At 49.7% G+C, this 18,755-nt stretch overlaps 5 protein-coding genes across 5 annotated transcripts; 1 reads left to right on the top strand and 4 right to left on the bottom strand.

Moving 5' to 3' along the window:
- Window positions 1-152: 152 nt before the first annotated feature.
- Window positions 153-1,331, bottom strand: V2A60_008463 (glutaminase; the record flags this gene model as incomplete). The annotated part of the gene is made up of 1 exon (XM_083259736.1): window positions 153-1,331. One exon carries the CDS (start codon window positions 1,329-1,331, stop codon window positions 153-155), a length of 1,179 nt encoding a protein of 392 aa, XP_083115862.1.
- A 1,773-nt stretch (window positions 1,332-3,104) lies between these two features.
- V2A60_008462 (uncharacterized protein) lies at window positions 3,105-4,655 on the bottom strand (the record flags this gene model as incomplete). The annotated part of the gene is made up of 1 exon (XM_083259735.1): window positions 3,105-4,655. The coding sequence occupies one exon, from the start codon at window positions 4,653-4,655 to the stop codon at window positions 3,105-3,107; it is 1,551 nt and encodes a 516-aa protein (XP_083115861.1).
- Window positions 4,656-5,858: 1,203 nt separating this feature from the next.
- Window positions 5,859-6,726, top strand: V2A60_008461 (uncharacterized protein; the record flags this gene model as incomplete). The annotated part of the gene is made up of 2 exons (XM_083259734.1): window positions 5,859-6,615; window positions 6,671-6,726. 2 exons carry the CDS (start codon window positions 5,859-5,861, stop codon window positions 6,724-6,726), a joined length of 813 nt encoding a protein of 270 aa, XP_083115860.1.
- Window positions 6,727-9,016: 2,290 nt separating this feature from the next.
- On the bottom strand, window positions 9,017-9,784 carry V2A60_008460 (uncharacterized protein; the record flags this gene model as incomplete). The annotated part of the gene is made up of 1 exon (XM_083259733.1): window positions 9,017-9,784. One exon carries the CDS (start codon window positions 9,782-9,784, stop codon window positions 9,017-9,019), a length of 768 nt encoding a protein of 255 aa, XP_083115859.1.
- Window positions 9,785-11,085: 1,301 nt separating this feature from the next.
- V2A60_008459 (S1 family serine peptidase) lies at window positions 11,086-12,044 on the bottom strand (the record flags this gene model as incomplete). The annotated part of the gene is made up of 3 exons (XM_083259732.1): window positions 11,086-11,389; window positions 11,441-11,640; window positions 11,766-12,044. 3 exons carry the CDS (start codon window positions 12,042-12,044, stop codon window positions 11,086-11,088), a joined length of 783 nt encoding a protein of 260 aa, XP_083115858.1.
- Between the last annotated feature and the right edge of the window lie 6,711 nt (window positions 12,045-18,755).

Below are 18,755 nucleotides of genomic sequence, written 5' to 3'. Positions count from 1 at the left end.
ATACTTTAATAAGTTTTTAATATTAATACACTATCCGGGAATGAGGTCATTTAAATCAAAACACAGGTATTTTACTTTTTAAGTTATACCTGCTCTGGGCGAGTAGCTTAGAGTAGTCGGCTCAAGCACTCGAGAATCCCTACTAGCTAATCTCACCAATCATCTTGAACTAGGACAGCTGAACATCCAACACCACCTATGTAGTTGCGTGCCTCGGTTTCTGAGCTGACAACACGAAGTCGATCGTCTTGCAGTGCAGTGTTTGGGCCGTCCATTTGAAGAATGTCTGTAGGGTCCACCACCACCACACTCCTTTCCTCCTGCATAAGCCGCTTAATGCTCTCATGCAAGATTCTGCGGGCAACTGTGTTTAGTGAGTAAACATCGCGAAGCGAAATGATCACCGCGCAGGTGTTGGCGTATTTACCCGAACCGATGTCTTCAGGATTTGGTTGGCCGAGCTCACGCACAAGAGCTCGGCTAAGTCGCTCCGAGCCAGGAAATCGCACTGCCCCCCGAAGACTAAAAATAATAATCTCGCGCTGACGGTTGGGATGGTCAGGCTCTTTCACACCAGCCACAATCGTGGCCACCGAGGTCCGCACAGTCGCGCCCGCGATTTGGCTGACGTCCATCATGTGTAGCCCCATGTCTCGTGATAGCTTTTCGCAAATAGCAACTCCCCTGACGCTGTTACCACGCTCATCCAGATTCGGCGAGAAGGTTGCGATGCCTACTTGACCCGGCAACGCACCAATGATTCCGCCTGCGACACCACTCTTGGCCGGTATGCCGACATTTGAAACCCAATCTCCTGCAGCATCATACATGCCGCACGTTGTCATTACTGAGAGGACTTGTCGAACACTTGCTTGTGGAATGATGTGCTCCCCTGTGATCGGATGGACTCCAGCATTGCTAAGGGTCGCCGCCATTATGGCGAGATCCCGTACATTGACATTAATTGCGCACTGGCGAATGTAACCTCTGACGATATCCTGCGGATCGCCAGATATGACTCCAGCAGCTTTTAACATATACCCGATGGCCATGTTGCGATCGGCGCTTTTGAGTTCCGCTTCGTATACCTCCTCATCGACACGCAACGGTCGGCCGGCAAGTTGAGACAGGCCTCTCAATATACGCTCCGTTCTTTCCTGCGCCGTCGTTCCCTCTACGAGAGAATGAGCAGTAATAGCTCCAGCGTTGATCATGGGATTTACTGGACGATTGGTCCCACGTTCAAGAGACAATTGATTAAATGCATCTCCCGAAGGCTCAACTCCGATTTTTTCGAGGACCTTTGGTAGTCCTACATCTTCAATGGCCATTGCGTATACAAAAGCCTTTGAAATGGATTGCATTGAAAACTCAACTTGGTCGTCACCTACTGAGTATAGATTGCCATCGACCATTGCAAGTGCCACAGCCATTTTTGACGTGTCAGCCTTAGCGAGCGTCTCGATATAGGTAGCGGGTGCTCCGCCCTTGATCGACCGCGCCTTGTCGAGGACGGCTTGAAGATAATCTGGAATAGGAGACCGCATTGTTCTTGCAAGTGGCCAAGCCACTCTGGTGATGGACAAAATACAAACAAAGAGAATCAGTAAATAGTGAAGTGTGCAGAAAAGGGGCGAACGCACTGATACATAAGCTTCTTCATCCACGTGGGCGGGTCCTGGATCAATTGCACTAACTACGCAATTCAGGGTTGTAAACACATGAACAGAATGCGACGGTGCCCCTCCACTTCGCCAAGCAGTCACCTTTTCCTGCTCATACAGACCTGGTTTCATCAATTGCCCACATACAGTAGCACCTATATACAACACGATACTCTTGACTAGCAACGGTGTGGAACGTGGATGTGAGACGGTCCAATTGTATGCTTAGATCCAACTTGTGTCCCATCCGCCCCATGTGTGAAGAAAATTTGACGAAAATAAAATGGGGGAAGCCAGCCACGCCCACATAAACTTCAGAGATAAACTTAATTGGAGAATCCATATATGTACTCGCCAGGGCTATCCGCGAACCTCCGACAGGCATCCACAAAAGACATCCAGAAAGAATAGCGAGTCTGATTTAGATACCAATACAATAGTAGCAGTTCTAGTTTTTCATAGGGAAGCTAGCTATAAAAGGTTATAATTAACAATAGATATTATATAATAATTTGTTTTAATAAGCTTTTGAAACTATCTATTTACTAGTAAGATTTTTCTGTTATATTTCAATTACTATGTGCTAAATTGCGACGACTACGTCAAACGAGACCGGCAGCGAGGTCGTCGTATGTTAGTTGGATCCACCCCTGAGCTAACGGCTATCAAGCCACTCCTCAAGCACAAGTGCAGTTCCTGGCTCTCGGCGTGTGCCAATATGCACTAAAAGTTGATGCGCAAGCAGTTGGTTTGCGGCTAGAAATCAAGTTCGTTATTATCTGATCGTTGCATAGTCCTCGAACCACAAGCGCGGCAACAGCTGCGAATTTTGGTAGGCTACAATTAGGTAACCGCAAATTCATTTTAACCGGCAGAGGAACTTACTCGGCAGTATATCTCTCAATATAGCTAGAGAATCAGACAGTTCGATAATTTGTTTGGTCTCCGCTTCCTTGGAGCGGCTAGTAGAAGCGCGCTATAACATTATTATCTCAATGTCTGCTACCAAAACAATTGGTTAGATACTATAGCTGCTACATTTAACTATTGGCTAGGTCAAAATGATGCATTTGGGCAACTTAAACCTTTGAGAAGCCGTCTGATGGGCAAGGTGGTGACATTCGCGATGGAGGCGAGTGATTTAATGACTGTCTCGTGAAAAGCATAAAGAAGAGTAACTCTAGGTGGAAGATTAACTAGTGGAAGAAAAAGTGATAGCAACTAGGCGTCTTGGGATGATCGGGCTGCTTCCTGTAAGAAGCAATAGAGTTCAAGGCGGAGACTAACCCCTCCTTGACTTTGTTATCCAGGCAAGAGAGAAGATGTTGTTCGTAAGATAAGTGACTTATCGAAAAAAAAAGAAAAGGGGGGCTTATAATACTAGAAGTCTTGCTCGATATTGTGTTTTCAGGGACCAAGTATACATCATTAATAATGCATCTATAATTCCTCAGATGACCAGGTAATCAACGCCGGTCTGCTCTCGCTCAAGGCACTGCCACCCCAATACCCAGTCCTATTAGCTTTGAGGTGGTCTCTTGCGCGGCATCCCGGGTGTTTGTGGTCCTTCAAATCACCGTATGGCCACATGGCAACCATGTCAATTTGATCGACCGCACACGCGCGCGTCTTGCGCCACGTCGTCCACGCCAGACGCGTCGTTAGCTCTCTCACCTGTGCCTTGCTTTTATCCAGGGTCGCACGCTGTTGTGCACTGATACCTATGTGTGCAGAAGAAGACGAACTTGCGAGATCGTACCAGCCACGTATGAGGATACCGCAGACATCGGAGAGGACAGTGATGACAGCATGGTAGAGCATATGATCTGCTTCGTTCCAGTGATTGGAAAAGGGAAGAGCTGGATAAAGATAGTGATCGGTGCAGTCTTTGATCGATGTTTCAAGGACCTGACCGCCATTCTGGAACGCAGTCGCGTCGATGTATGTCAGCGCTGCGGTTTCCAGTTCGTCGACAAACTCGGCGTCGTCGATGTTCGGATCGGCCATGGCAGCCAGCCGCTCCGCGAAGCGCGACACAATGTTGTCGACAATATACTGCCAGTCAATCAGAAAAGTTTGGAACTCGGCGCGCGCGATCGCCTCTGCGCGTTCCTTGATGGTGCGTAGGTGCGTCAGCGGCGTGGCGGCGAGGCGCTTCATCTCTGGATGCAACGGATTTGGGTTCGTTGTGTTGACGGGGTACCATAGGCCTGTCACCATGGACGAGAAGTCGAGCTTGAGCCGGGATCCGAGTCCATCATAGCGCTGCGCGGCTGCGCGCACCCATTGCGCCATCCGCAACGCACCGTCGCCGAGTCGTTGAGCGTTGGACAGCGCGCGCTTCACCTTCATCTGCCAGATGGTACCGGTGACGTTGCACAGAAGTAACTCGAAGCCTAGTCCAGCTCTAATAACACCATCGTAGCCCCATGGCCCAACAACGTCACACAGGGCCTGGGCACGGTGGCGATCCGCCTCGCACGCGTCGTTGGCAAGGGTCCTATTCTCGAGGAGGAGTGCATCCTGTGTGTCGAGTGTACCGTAGTCCGTCTGCGCTGCCGATAGTCCATCAGCTAGCAGAACCTTGAGGATTCTTCTGTTACGGTACGTGTGTATGAACCCGGGCCCCTTGGGCCGATCTTTGGGGAACGCCTCCTCATCACCAGGCGATCGGCAGCCGCCGAACCATTCGGCGGCAAAGGCCTCGGCAGCCTCGGGTTCGAAATCAAGCCTCGCAGGCCCCACCGACAGCCATGTGGGCGTCGCAGCCGCGTGGAAAAAGAGAGAGCCGCGTGGGATGGTGCCCGGGACGAGGGCGAAGCCGTTGTGGTTGATGCTCGAGCCCCATTGCCGGCCGGCTGAGTGGATCGAGTTGAAGATGCTATGTGCGTTGTTTTCCGCGTGACTTTTGGAAGGGGCGAAGGAGACAGTTGTGGCAGCGAGGGGGCCAGAAAATAAGGCTAGCAGGGAGACAGCGCGATGAAGATGCATCATGCGCCTGCGATATCGATTTTAACGGAATTCAGGTGCCTTCACAAAGTGAGACAACGATGTATGTAATGGTCCTGGAACAGCGTTGAGGTCGGGAGCTCCACTGTAAGCTGCTCAAGGGATAGGTCTTGAGAGGCACTTTTTTAGCTGGAAAATTATAGCTGCCGCAGTGTCCCAGACTTGCGATCCGCACGATAGACTATCCGGGGCGCAGGCGGTGAGGCTCTTCAACTTCGAATTCGACAGATGGATGATGGAACTTTGCCCAGGTAGTCCACCGACTCAGCAAACAAAACTCTGGCGCTGTGAGTTGGGGAGCCCAATAGATCCGTATGCACCACCACTGCCGGCAGATGGTTTGTGGGTCTTCGGCACCTACTATAGTTGATAAAGAACAGCTTGTTTCCCCAGCTACAGGCCGGGTTTTACGAGGTTCCTCCGACGCCAAAATTTCTACCTTGTGTTGCTCACGATTACCATCAAACATAACGAGACCGGACCCAGATCGCTCCCTGGCGTTGGCAATGATTCCGCCCATCGACACTTAATGCAGCATTCGGGCCGATACCAGTTTTCCACACAACAAAAAGTGTGAACAGCCGGCGATTTGAGATGAACGCACCTTCCGCCGCCCGTCAGAAGCTTGTTCGTGCGGCGCCGTATTAACGGCAGACCTCGCAGAAACTGAACAGCCATCTCCATCGCTTCAGAGATGCCGCGCAAAGCAGCACCGCCACCGTTGTGGGTGGTTTACTATCCGTTCGTTGGATAACTCGACAATACTTTTCGCCAACGCGACGATCGCGCATCAGCATCGCAGCACATGGAAGTTGCTCCTACCGAAAAACTTGCGATTTCGTCCTACGTTCGACAAGACATCACGCATCATACTGGAACACGCCATCAGAGCCGTGGCAACCACCAGCACTTGTCGTTGAAACTCACGACCATCAAAAAGGACCGAGGCGATGGAATGTCACAGCCTCGAGAGACCTCTGGTCCGGCAGAACTCCGGTTACCTATCTTGTTAGTCGGCTGTCAGTTGTCCAGCGCGAATCGCCATCATGCTGGCCAGGTTGACCCTCAGACACCGAAGTCTGAAGATCGATGGCCAGCCCGCCGAATTGTAGTCCTGAACGTCCGCCTGTTGCTAGTCCGGAAATGATACGGCGCACGCATCAGCAATGCGGCTCACGAAGTCGAATGGCATCCAACAAGCTTCCGCTGCCGGCTATGCTAGAAACCACGACGGGTTGCGATGAGGTCCAGCCGTCTGCCTTTCAGGGGTCGATTCCTGCATCGTATCTATTGTTCTATGACACGTCGTCTCAAGGTCCGCGCCCCGTTACAAAATCGACGGATCAAAGCTCTCCGTCATCTCCTAATATCTACGTCACGCCCCAGCCGCAACGCGGTAAAAGGCTGGGCTCGACTTTGCTACCTGCCAGCCAAGTCATTGACGATCATACATTGAGGCTTCCGGATAACCTGATGCGAACTCTTGACGCGGCAATAGTTTTCCAACACGATTACGAACGGGATTCGACCGCCGGTTTCACAATCGATGACATGATTTACGCCCCGCTGAGCGAGACGCAGCTACAATTCTCATCTTTTGTCGGCTTGGACCAGTCGATATGTCAAGGCATGAGCACAATTGACCCGCGAACCGAATCGTTTGAATTTATGACAGGACGCGAGGAGAGTTCTTCTTTGGCACTCGGAGACAAGCAGCGATCCCAGGGTCCGAAAGGCTCGCTCCTGGGTGACGACCCAGTCTTCTCAGGAATTCCGGACTCGGTCTCCCCCAAAGAGAATATCGAAACCAACTTAGATCCGGTGCTGCACAACGACCGCTGGCTCACATTCTCGTCACCGATCAACCAAAGCATGGAAACTCAGTTTTGTCTCGCTCTACGATGCCCGCATCCATCGTGCAATTCCAAAGTGCTCTTTAAGCGTCAGTGTGACCTGGACAAGCATTATCGGCTCCATTTCCGCAAACACTTCTGCAGAGTTCCTGGATGCCATCGGACCGATTCAGAATATCCACCAGGGTTTGCGACGGTGAAAGACAGAGATCGGCACGAGAGACTACATAATCCGTCAATTGCATGTCAATACTGTGGAAGACTCTTTAGCCGTGTTGATAGTCTTCGAGAGCACTGCCGGAGACGGCATAACTATCTAGGCTAGGCATAAAATGACGTTCTTCATGTAGATCATGCTGCGTGTGCGTAGTAAAGACAGCTTTACAGCTTGCCCCGTCGTACCGGGAGCCCTTTCCCACCTCAAAGGAAAAAGAAAAACGGTCGGTTCAGCATTTTCGGCATTGTGATTCCAGATTGACTATATATATTGCTCTGAGGATGGCCTTCAACACAGCGCGCAACTGATATAAGGAAGAAAATGCTACGAGGGACAAAACGCACCCTTCAAATGGGACCTGCCTATCCTGTTTCACGCTCCTGGAGTGTCGCATTTTGTGTAGGGAGTCTTAGTTTACGCTCGAAGTCGACTGAGAAAGGCTCGTTGCCATATCGACAGAAGAGGCTGTGGCGTACATGTTGCTACCCACTTAACCTTCATCTCCATGCCGGTGGCCGTGCATGATGGGGGTCGTATCTGCTGTGGACCTTGTATATTCCGTGGCTGGAAACCTCATCTAACAGTATGATAATGGGCTTATAATGACGGAGTACAACGACTCAAGAAGGCAGCCGTGCCGCACAACAACGTGGCCTGTCCACTTTCAAAGGGCAGGTCAGCTTCAAAGCCTTCTTACGACATCTTCGGAGCGTTTGATACTTGTCGAAATATTGACAACTTGAGTCTTCCGGTCTTGGCACTGCCTTGGCACTCGGTTTCCGAAAGGTGCGACTCACTGCAGCATTGCCATCTGCGTCGTCACTATTGCCATCGGCGAGAGGTCCGCGGCCGATTAGAGTAATTTCAGAGAACTTGGTTTCCAAGTGGGAAGAACTTGGCTAGAGCTTATGGGAGACGCTATCCGGCAATGCTTGTGTCGAGTCAGCCAATGCTCATACTTGAAGGTGTTTAATATCTTGTGATGTTGAATGCCGCAGCTTCACTGCATCTCCTATCCGCAAACTTCGTCTGCTACTAATCAAAACTAATCCCAGGACCTCGCGGGCGGAGAGTTTCGTGAGCTCACCCCTGCTTTCCACTGCGCAACCTCATTCGTTTTTTTTTCCAACGTAACCGCCCTTTCGTAGCCCAAAGAAAGACGTTACGAGTACTGCAACCGTGCTAGCAAAAATAGTCCAGAAAGCGGCTCGATAGCCTTCCATTAAAGCAGCTGCAGGATTATGAACTGAAACTGACGAATGCTCAGTGACAGATGCAGCAATAGCTGCTGTCACCGCGAGACCGACCGAATTACCGAATTGTGCAACTTCGCTAAAGACGCCCCCCGCTAAGGACTGTGTGTCTGAAGGAAACGCATCGGAGATCACCAGGTTTGACAGAGTGAAAAGTACTACATACATGTCAGGGCTTTACTTGCGCGAATAAACCGACCTCTCATAGCGACATGTGTGAAAGTTGGATACATACCATCAGGGTTTACTGGCGAAAGGAACATCGCCCAGAAGGGCGCAAACCAATAAGTTTCGCCCATAGTAATAGTCGCCATCAATGGCGGTGCCACCATGGTAATTAGTGCAGATACGACTGCGAGGGTATGAACCTTGACACGCGATATCAAATAAGCTGTCAAAGCGTTGACACAGATGCCCATCACGATGTGAGGCAGAAATCGAATTGAGCTTTGTAAGGCAGATAAACCCTGGACCTCCTGGAAGCTGATAGATTTTAGTTAGTAACAAATAACTTCGCTCACTTGAAGACTTACTAGAGCGTGGTAAAATATTCAATTCCATTGAGGGATGCCCAGCAGAAGAAGACTGAAACACAAATGGAAGTGAAGGATGCCCTCCTCCAAAGACTATTTGGGATAAGAGCCGGCCGACTATGTTTGGTCTGATGATTCATCCACAACGGAAAAGCGGCTAGTAAAATCAGCGAGACAACTAACAAAGAAATACTCTGCGGCTGTCTAATTGTCCTGTAAGATGTCGTCAGTGTGGCCAAGACGTAGAGTAATAGACCAAGAGCAACGCTCATGATTATAGCCCCAAGCCAGTCTATATCTTCAGCGAGGCGACGAGTCCATTTTTTGTCCGAGATCGGCGTCACGGAAGGCAAAGACCAGATGGACACTGTTGCGAGAATAAAATTAATAGTCGCCATCATGAAACTTTAGAAACAGTTAGCATCTAATGAAGAAAGATGATTTGAACAACAGGGGTCGGCAAATGTCAAAATGGATCATCAACTTACTATGCCCATCTCCAACCGATGGTATCAGTAAAAATGCCACCGAGCACTAGGCCGATTGCATAGCCCAGAGGCTGTCCCATGCCGTTCATAGCAAAGGCCACATTGCGCCACGGTCCCTTTGGAAACGTGTTGGTGATGAGGCTCACAGCTGTCGGTAGACACATAGATATTGCCACGCCGAGCAGCATGCGAAACATGATGACTTGCAAACTGGTTCTAGCAAAGCCAAGCGCGATAGTGAAAATGACAAAGAGATAACTGCCGACGACCCAGACGGGCTTGGCTCCAATCGCGTCTGCAGCTGCACCAAAAATGAGGAGTAAACAGCCCGCAGATAAGGCAAATACTGCGGCTGGCCATAGTACGAGAGCTGGGGGTATGTTCACCTCTCTGGCGATGCGAGGTAGGGCAGCAATGAGTATACCGGAGCCCATTGTATTCAAGAAGCTTATACCAGCAAGAGTTACAATGACCAATACTCCTCTGGTCTTGGATACCCGGATTCCACGTTCAGGTTGGATTACATCGTCAGCCCGGACTGTTGGTATAGAAAGGGGGGAACCGGCCCCCTGGGACAAGGAGACGGCGACCTCGGCATGATCGTCGATGTTGGCTTTTCTTTGAACCACAGATAGTGGCATAGGCTGCGCTATGCCAGGGTGCAGCGGCAGAAGCTCAGTATCTGCGGCGTCGGCAGCCGTCGCGACAATTTTGCCAAGATAATTCGACGTTGCAGGCACAACGCTTTGATTCTGAAGGCTTGCCATGACGCGTGGAGTAAAATGGTGCCTGAAAGGTAGCGCAGCTATGATGCTTCTGTTACCAGGCTCCCAAGGTCAGCAGTGTGCATTTTTAAGGTTTCCCCGCGATCTATTATTAGTCACGAAGATCTTTTGTACGGCCCTACATTGGTGCCCGGACGCGGATTTATTATTATTAGAGAATGCCGCACCCTGCTGACTCATTATTTTGCATTTCCATGGTGATAGTGGTGTGCTCTCCTAAATATCAGGCTTCTTGAGCCGCACAGTCCGTTGCCGTAGCCTTCCAGATGGCTATCTAGTTCACCGTCGACGTCGGCCCCGCCCGGGTGCTGGCCATCGTTGGCTAGATCTTGAGTAACTCAACGATAGACACGTCAATACAACAGATCTGAGCCTTGCTATCGAAAAAATGTCACTTCGCACGCTATGTTATATTTTTGAAAAAAAAAATTGTGAAATGTTATCTCTTCGGACAGACAGATTGTAGGTATGTAGGTGTATATATTTGACCCGCCGCCACTTTTATTCATCAGCGTGCTGCTATGGCTCAACCAACCCAATTCTAGTTATATCCTGCGCTGGCGGAGTAACGCCGGAGTCTTTTTCCCGGGTGTGGCTCCGATAATAACGATCTTTTGAGGCGGGCCCACGCGTACGGTATATATATAGAGAGAGAGTTTTAGACTCAAATTAAAGCCTAGTCATAGAGAGATCTGAGATGAGCATTTATGTGTTGGAGGCAAGTGCATGACCAAGCAGCTTTATAATCTGGACAGACAGCGGCAGTCTAGCATGCATAAGAGAATTACAAGCATCCCGCGCAATTTGTCAAAATGACGTGCTTTACAACGAAAGAATGAGCCTTCGAAGAGCTCACCTGAGCGACGACCAGCTGCGTCGCCAGTCAGCATGTGTAAATTTGAGCCCAGTTTTGATGAACACAATTAATTTCTGACTAAATCTATGCAATTATGAAATCCAAGTCGTGGTATTAGTTTGTTACCGCCTTTTGTGCGGAAGCAATTCCCGACTTACAGCGCCTTCTTGGTGGCATACTGGTGCGAGCGGCCATTTCAGCGTGCTTGCTATCCCAAATGATGTAGATACGGTCTGAAGGCCAAAAGTAACAACTAGACTCCACGCCAACGAGAACACTAGCTAATGCGACATTCACTCTTCCAAACACAGGAGCCGTTTGCTCATGCCTTTGGGCAGATATCCAACGCCGGAACCTCTTCCTGCGATTTTGTTGGAACTCTGCCTATCCATCTATAATAACCTTCTACAGTTTTATGGCGCTTACACTAGCGAAAGCCGATTTCGTTGCTCGCCTCGAGGAACTCCTCAATAAAGGGGATGAACGAACCCACCCTAGTGTACAGCCCCGTTCTGCCGCAGCCTTGACCTTCTGACACGATGCCGATTAACGTCCTCTTCGACTGGTCGATGAGAGGGCCACCGCTATCACCTTGACATGTGTCTTTGCCAGGCGAGCCGGCGCACACGTGGCTCTCCCCGGCCTTTTTGCCGCATTCGCCACGAGCGACAATGGGTAAGTCAACCTGGAGAAGAGTCTTGGACACAGGAGCACCAAAATTGATCGATCCCCTGCTTCATGCGTTATTAAGCTTTCAGTAAACTTGCGCTAATAGCACTTACCAGCCGGCGGCTATGGCATTCGACGCAACTTCTGGTTCAGAGCCCGCTGCTGGGAGTGTTGCATAACTAATCGTGTTGCTCGGGGGAATTCTGGTTGACAGTTTCAAGATGGCAATATCATTGTCAAACTTTCCCTGAACGAAATCCGGATGTATATGAAAAGACGCGACGTTGGCAAGTACCCCGCCCTCGCCCCTGCTCTGTATCGCAGTTAGCTTTTGTTTATCAATGGCAGGTCTGCCGAGAGAGCTGCCAGCCCTCGGGAGACGTGGCTCGTTCTTTGATCATGACAAAAGAAAGTAGTTACCAATGATCCGGCTCGAACGTTAAAGGCTCTTCCTCGGCAGTCTTCCGCATTCGGGGTTGCGGCACACTCCGTGGCCTTTTGGAGGCAATGAGCGGCGGTGACGACGGTCGCATCGTCCAACAAGGCGCCTCCGCATTGCAGGATTGTATCAGCGCTCAATGGATCAACGCTGACAATAAATGGAATTTCACCCTCTTTAGCCTCCGTTCCGCCGACAATTCTCTTATCAATGGCCGTTGCCGAGACTAGCATGGCAGGAAACGCGACTGCCAGCAGGGGAATAATCTGTTTCACCATTGTTGATTGAGCTTGTAAATAACCGGCTAAGGTAGGAAGCTTTTGAGAACGTTATGAGAAATTGTGCTTTGTTGTTGACTTGTCGGTATTACTACTTGGGCAGTTGGGGGTTGAAGGCAATTTATACCGTTTCGATTTGTATATTCGGGCTGTCAATGATAGAACAGGACACAAGAGTCTGCATGCATAAGCAGCTGCCGAGCATTGAATGCCATGAGTCAACTATTGGGATATATAGTCTATGCTTGGTTCAATAGCAGGACACATGAATTCGTTCAGACACATATCTAGGCCGGTCAGGCTTGCATGCGATACCGAGGCCTGTATTCGCAATTGCCGGGAAATTGGCGCTTGGCATATCATTCGAGGCAGCGTTTTGCATCCACTCGAATTGACCCGATCTAGCCTGCTCTACAGGCTTCTTGAATCCCCGAAAGGCTACTTTTGAGCCCTTGTACAGTAGCAAGAGCTGTTTCATACTCTTTCATGTTGACTAGTTGCCCCATCCTGTCTATAGCATGGGTATATCCACGACACCTTAACTCTAGCACCGTGCTAACTAATACTGATAGCATCAGATTTAGGACCAGTTTTAGAAGCCGACTAGACTGTCTCTGCTTCGCAGGGCGATGCTATGTTATTTGAGACGGGTGGCTTTCTCGTTACTCGGGATTATAATGGCAGCTGGTTGTGCTCCCACTGGCAAGCCCTCGGCGGGGATGGTACACAACTGCTTTGTTGCCGTGTTGCACTCTTTGGGCGGACAAACTGTGCAGTTCTGTCTAAGCCTTGATGACCATGTGCTGATTGCTATTGCGAATTGGACGTTGCAAGGCATTCGCGTGCGTCTTGACATCCAAACAGGATCGGGATTTAAAAGATAGGCTAGGCTGTTTATAGCTCTGAACTGACTCGAATATCTCCGATACCCTGGAGTATGTGGACAAGGGTGCTGCTCAGTTTGGTTTCACGGTATAACGCACAACAGCCGGCAAGTATACTGCTTCTCTCGTATTATTCCTGGTAGTATCTAATGCTAAAGGAGCTAACTATATTGCGTTTTGGCGCTCCATGAGTTAAAGGACGGTTAGTGTACCAACTGTTGTTGGCTCCCAGCTCTTTGCTTCCTGCTCCTATGAGCGTCTGGTAAGGACTGGGCATGTCCGGCCACCCTGGCCAAGGGCGAAATTGGCGTCATTTGACGGGTGGAAGTTGCAGTATTCCTTATTCTGGAACTCCAGAAAAACCAACCCCGGCCGCCTGCCTGTCACGAAGCATAGCTAACCCCGCTAGGCGCTGTCTGCTTCGCATAAAAAAAAAGAGCTCCCAGTCTAGCGTAAAACCTGCGTCACGAGGAAGTGCCGTTTGACGAACTCATAAAGGATGGCGATCGTCTCGGCCTACTTGCTTACTCGCCAATTAGAAACGGAGGTTGGGTCGGCATTTACCTTCGGCATTAACCTTCGGCATTTTGTTCATGCCTTTGCGAATTTAAAGCCCCCTCCCATTGAGGCTCACAGGAGAATATTACCTAGCAGATTCTATAGTACAGTATGCCTTGCCACCCTGAATATAGAGGCAGCGGTGGGACCAAGGGGCTGTACGGGACGATGACGTTGAAGCATGATCTAAGGTCGCTTATTAGGCCGCAATACTGCGAGAAGTCGTAGCTAGGCTTGGCTAGACCTTCTTGGTCCGGGGGTACACTTTTGTGTCTGTGAAACACAGCCACAGGCTTGTATTCGAAAGATTTGATATATCCGGATTGATTCTCTTTGACGAGCCTGACTACACCGGCTGTAGAAGCACCAAAAATTAGCCCTCTCTAGCGGCAAGGAACCAGTGGACATGCGGATCACATGAAATCCGAGACTACAGTATGTAGAATAAATAGCTGCAGTATGAACTAGCCCGCAGGCAAGATGATAGGATAGCGTTCCACACTGCGAAGTTGTGTGGGCGTGAGGTCGTCCTACGTTCAGCCATGCGGTGACGCCGCCAGCGGGCATGATGCGTGTTCAAGCAAAGCAGGAGGCTAAAAAGAGTAATGGATGACGTCTCTGCGTTTCTCACTCAAGAATGTCTATGCCGTCGCTTGTTGTGTTGGAGTTTTTTTTTGGGGGGGGGGGCTTGAAGCAGCTGGCTACCAGTCGCAAGAGGCAAGGGGACTTTGTCTTATGCTATCTCCGGAGCTGCCGGGTGTCGGCTATTACTACACAACCAGTTGACTTTGTGACTGTTTCAAAAGCCAAGAAAACCCTCCTACGTAAGGGGCGAGTTTGAGCCTGTGCGAGGTTTGCCTGATCTGTCTGATTGGCACCCGCACTTGAGATTTCTTTGCGCGCTAAAAAGACCGCAACTATGGAACTAACCAACTAGTTGACTGCTCCGGCCTGTTTGAGATTGCGCCCATGCGGCTCCTAGAGCCTCTGGCATTTCTAAGCAGCGGGGATGCCCGAAGAGATGGTCACGTTGAACCTTGCCGCTTCTGCCCCCCAGGCGCGCCATACGAGGAGCCAGCCCAACGTCTCAGGGAGCAACGGGCTAAACTAGTTAGCACTGTGATGCGACAGAGCACCAGAGCACCGATCGGCCAATTGCGAGTGCTGAGCTGCACCAACAGCACAATGCCAAAGAGAAAAAAACGAATTTAGAATCGATTTGCCCAGAGAAACTACAGTATGTGACCCCCTCGCAGATTGGCAAAGAATGCACGCCAATCTGTAATAGGGAGCAGAGTATCCGTAAAGGCTCGCCTAAAGAACCTGCAAGCAAGGCTCTGTGTATACGGAGATGCATCTGCACTGCCCAGTGACGACCTTGAGAACGTCAGAGAGAGCGTCGCTGAACCCTCAAGCCCTGCAGTTGATACCTCACTGGCACCCTCTCCGACACATGGCGTATCGACACCAGAAAAATATTTGACTCCGAAGCGCCGCGAGTTATCCAGCTCTCACCGTAAAGCGGCGGACATCATGGATCGATCAATGACCGAGCTTGAAGGTCGACACATTGCGTTTCTGCCCATAACGGACTTGGCATAGCCACGAGTCTATTGATGCACCAAGACAAACTTACCAGGTGCCACGCATGCTCTGGAAAATATGGAGCGATACGGGTCGAGCGACGTGATAGAATTCGGAGATGCGCCTCAAAAAAGTTCTCAGATGAAATGATAAGTGCGATTCCCTAAATAGCGATTTTACCACTTTGCTAAGAAATAATCAGGCATATATAGAGTTAGCCATGCTCGGCTAGGTAATAATCATTTAACGACACCTTCGGGATATGACCAGCTTTTGTGTTTCGATTTCCCGCCACTGAGTGATGGATCGGTGACTATGGAACAAACCACACCACCTTCCAACCACGTTTCCACCTGCGACTCCAGCGGCAGGCGAGGCTGCAAGGCAGGCAAAAGACCAGAATACGATTCCTAGAGAAACAGGAGCAGCGCCAATACCTTCAGAGAAAGCAGATAGAGTCTCTTTTAGAGCACACTGAGCAACAGGGATTTGACGGGTTTTACTCAATGATTCGGTTTTATTACAGCCAGAACTTGACAGGATCATCCCCAATGGCGTCGGAGCAATGGATGAGTTGCAACCGCCGACTGCCCAGCACCATCCCTTCCATAATTGAATCGGCGACTGTTGAGGATAAAATCTTCAAGGCTTCGGAGAACCTGCTAAATGCAGAGGTTGATGCAGCTCATGGTGGCATCCTGCTGCACGTCAAGCTTCTCCTCCCTCAGGGCAGGTGCCAGCCTCAAGTTTATGAACAAAGTGAGGAGCCTCATATTTTTCTAGTGATTGGTCGCGTAGTTCTAATTTGATTCAGTGCCCGCAATGGTGGACGTTGCTCATTGGGCTGATGTCGACAAACCGTAGCCTACCGCGAAAGGGTCGCGCGAATCTTGCTCTTGCCATCAAATAAGTCCAATCATCATTATGACTTGGGTCAATATATGAAGACGTCGATCTATAGGGTATGCCGTTAGCGCCCCCCTTGGGAGGGAAGCAATGCGAAATATATTTCATGTAAAGATGTGTATAACTCCTAAATATAGTGTCTATCAACTCAAAATCACTCCCCTCAGAAAAGCACTATTTTGGCATTCTTGCACTAGACTGCAGAAGGTCCCATTACGGTTCAGCAGCTCTTCCGGAGTCTCGTCTTCGAGCAATGTGCCGTATCCCATAACTAAGATCCTATCAAATGATACTATCGTCTCCAGTCAATGTGCTACCACAATCAATGTACCGCGAAATAGTTTCCGTATGACGCCCTGGACCAATGAATCTGTCTCGCTATCCACAGCCGACGTCGCCTCGTCAACTATAGTAACCGCCGGGTCCTTGACGATGATCCGGGCTCGGCATAATAGCTGCCTTCGTCCGTGCGACATGTTCGCACCGCCCGTAGTGACGGGCGATTCGGCAGTGAAGCGGCCTGAGCTTGTACCGCCTTCCTCGGCCAAAAGCCCGACGTGTCACAGTGCGTCGTTGATCTTGCTATCGGATACCTGCTTAAAGTAGTCCGGATTGGATCGTACAGTCCCGTAGAAAAGTGTTGTAGCCTGGAGAATAAATCCAATTCATGAATGTAGATCTTCTACTCGAACAGTTAAAATGTCAATGGAATCGATGCTTATGCTCCCCTTCTGAGCATTAAGAAGGCGGAGGAGCGACAGCGTCAAGGATGATTTGCCAGCGCCCGTGCGGCCGATAATCCTGACTTTTTCTCCTGACTCAGCGTGGAAGGAGATGGATTTCAAGGCTGGTGGGAGGCTAGCTGAGGAGCTAACTTGGAGATTGTGAACATTAATCTGTCCCGCCGACGGCCAGTCAGCGGCAACATCATTGCTACTTGGATCCTCTATGTCGAGTTCTGCATACTGCATGACAGACAATATGGAACCCATGTATAACTCGAGAAAGCTAAATCTGCTAAATGTAGTGCTGATCATGTTGCTCAACGACATGACAAAGCTTAGTGAGAGCCCAACATGTGCCACGTTGTTCGTGGAGTCCGATGTCAGAAGAAGAACGCCCGTCACCATGGCAAACATGACGCCCAATAGACCCATCTTCAAAGTTAAGTTACGACTGAAGATGTGGAAGTGTCCCTTCGCTGTCGACTCTGCATCAAGATAACGTTGCATGGCCTCGATATAGGTATTGCTAGCGCCGAATGTTCTAATGGTGGCTATTCCCGCAGATGTACTTGTTACATGCTCGAGATTATCGGCCATCGGCTCTCCCTCTGTGTGCCTTACCATAGCAGTGGCTTTCTTGTAGCGTGAAATGAGCTGGCTGCACCAGGCAACCAGCAGAATGGTGACTATGCTGGTGTATTTGCAAGTATATAACCTATATTTATTAGCATCTGTGACTTGAAAGATAGATGACAAAGTTTCATACCCAATACTTTGCGGTGAGAACATTGAGGGCACTGTCGATGAACGATGCTAGAGTGGCAAGAGCCAGCTCGTCAACAGATCGCGCATCGACCGCAAAAGCCCTCAAAATTGCCCCAACGGGTGTTACATTCAGCCATATATCAAAGGTATTCGAAGTACCGTGAATGTCATTTGACAAACTGGCTTTGACCCTCCAGATGCAGTATGCGTTTTTATGCAGATCCAAGTGCTCCAGAGTATAAGGCCTTGTTGTTTTCTAAGTGAACGAGGTACTTGGCATTAGGCAAGCATATTGAGACGTGGTGCGTCACCAAAACCCTGGTGCGACCTTTGCAGATCTTCCCCGTCAAAGCGCCTAAAACCTCCTACGACACATGTGTGTCAAGAGCAGAGAATATGTCGTCGAGTACCAGTGTTTTCGCGGAAGAGTAGACAGCCCGAGCAAACGCGACTCGTGTGCGCTGCCCTCCACTCAGCTTGACACCACGGCGGCCAATTTGGGTTTGGTTCGGCAAGAGCATGAAAATCGGGTACAAGTGCGCACGCGGCTATCATCCGATTGCATCTTTCCTGGTCATGCGGACTAGAAAACAGGATATTCTCCTGTATTGTCCCACTGTGCAGCCAGGGAACCTGAGCAACATATGCCACGGAAGTGGGTGGGCAGATGGTGCCTTGACGTGACCTCGGACAAGCTCTGCCTCGTCCAGAATACCCGCGAGCAAAAGGCTTTGCCTGAACCTGTCTTTTCAGACACGATACTTAATTCGCCAAAAGGAAAGTCCATATTTAGATCCTGGAACGAAGACCTTTCGGGTCCAGTTTTTGATTCAAGATTGTCTCCAATTTTAGTGACATGATCTGAAGGCCACGCAATGGTAACATCTTCAAGGATAATATTTCCAGACAGAGACGGCTCCACAAATGATGGCTGTTCCGAAGACGCCAAATATTGGTCGATGTAGCTAGAGGTGTCGGTGTCTATAAAGCTGAAATAGTCGTTCAGCGCCCTGGGAACGAAAGTTGATGTGTCCTGCAGCTGGTACAGAAAAAAGTAAAAAGGATAATAAAATTGAAAAATCTAGAGATATGAAAGAAGTTAAAGAAAGCTTAGGTTATTGTTTTGAGCATACTTAGCGCCCGCTGTAACTCTCTTTAAAAATGTAAGTTTAGCACTAAGCAGCCGAAAAAGGCATACCAAGTGGGCGATTTTTTGGTGCCTATAAAAACGGCCGCATAGTGTTACCACTTTTTTAGGTACCGAATAATTTTTACGCGGTTACCCACTC

Source organism: Cordyceps javanica, chromosome 6 (genome assembly GCF_051103115.1).
Source record: "Cordyceps javanica chromosome 6, complete sequence".
In the NCBI taxonomy this organism is placed as follows: Eukaryota; Fungi; Ascomycota; class Sordariomycetes; order Hypocreales; family Cordycipitaceae; genus Cordyceps; species Cordyceps javanica.
The sequence above is the reverse complement of the archived record's forward strand: the minus strand, read 5'-3'. Positions and strand labels throughout refer to the sequence as shown.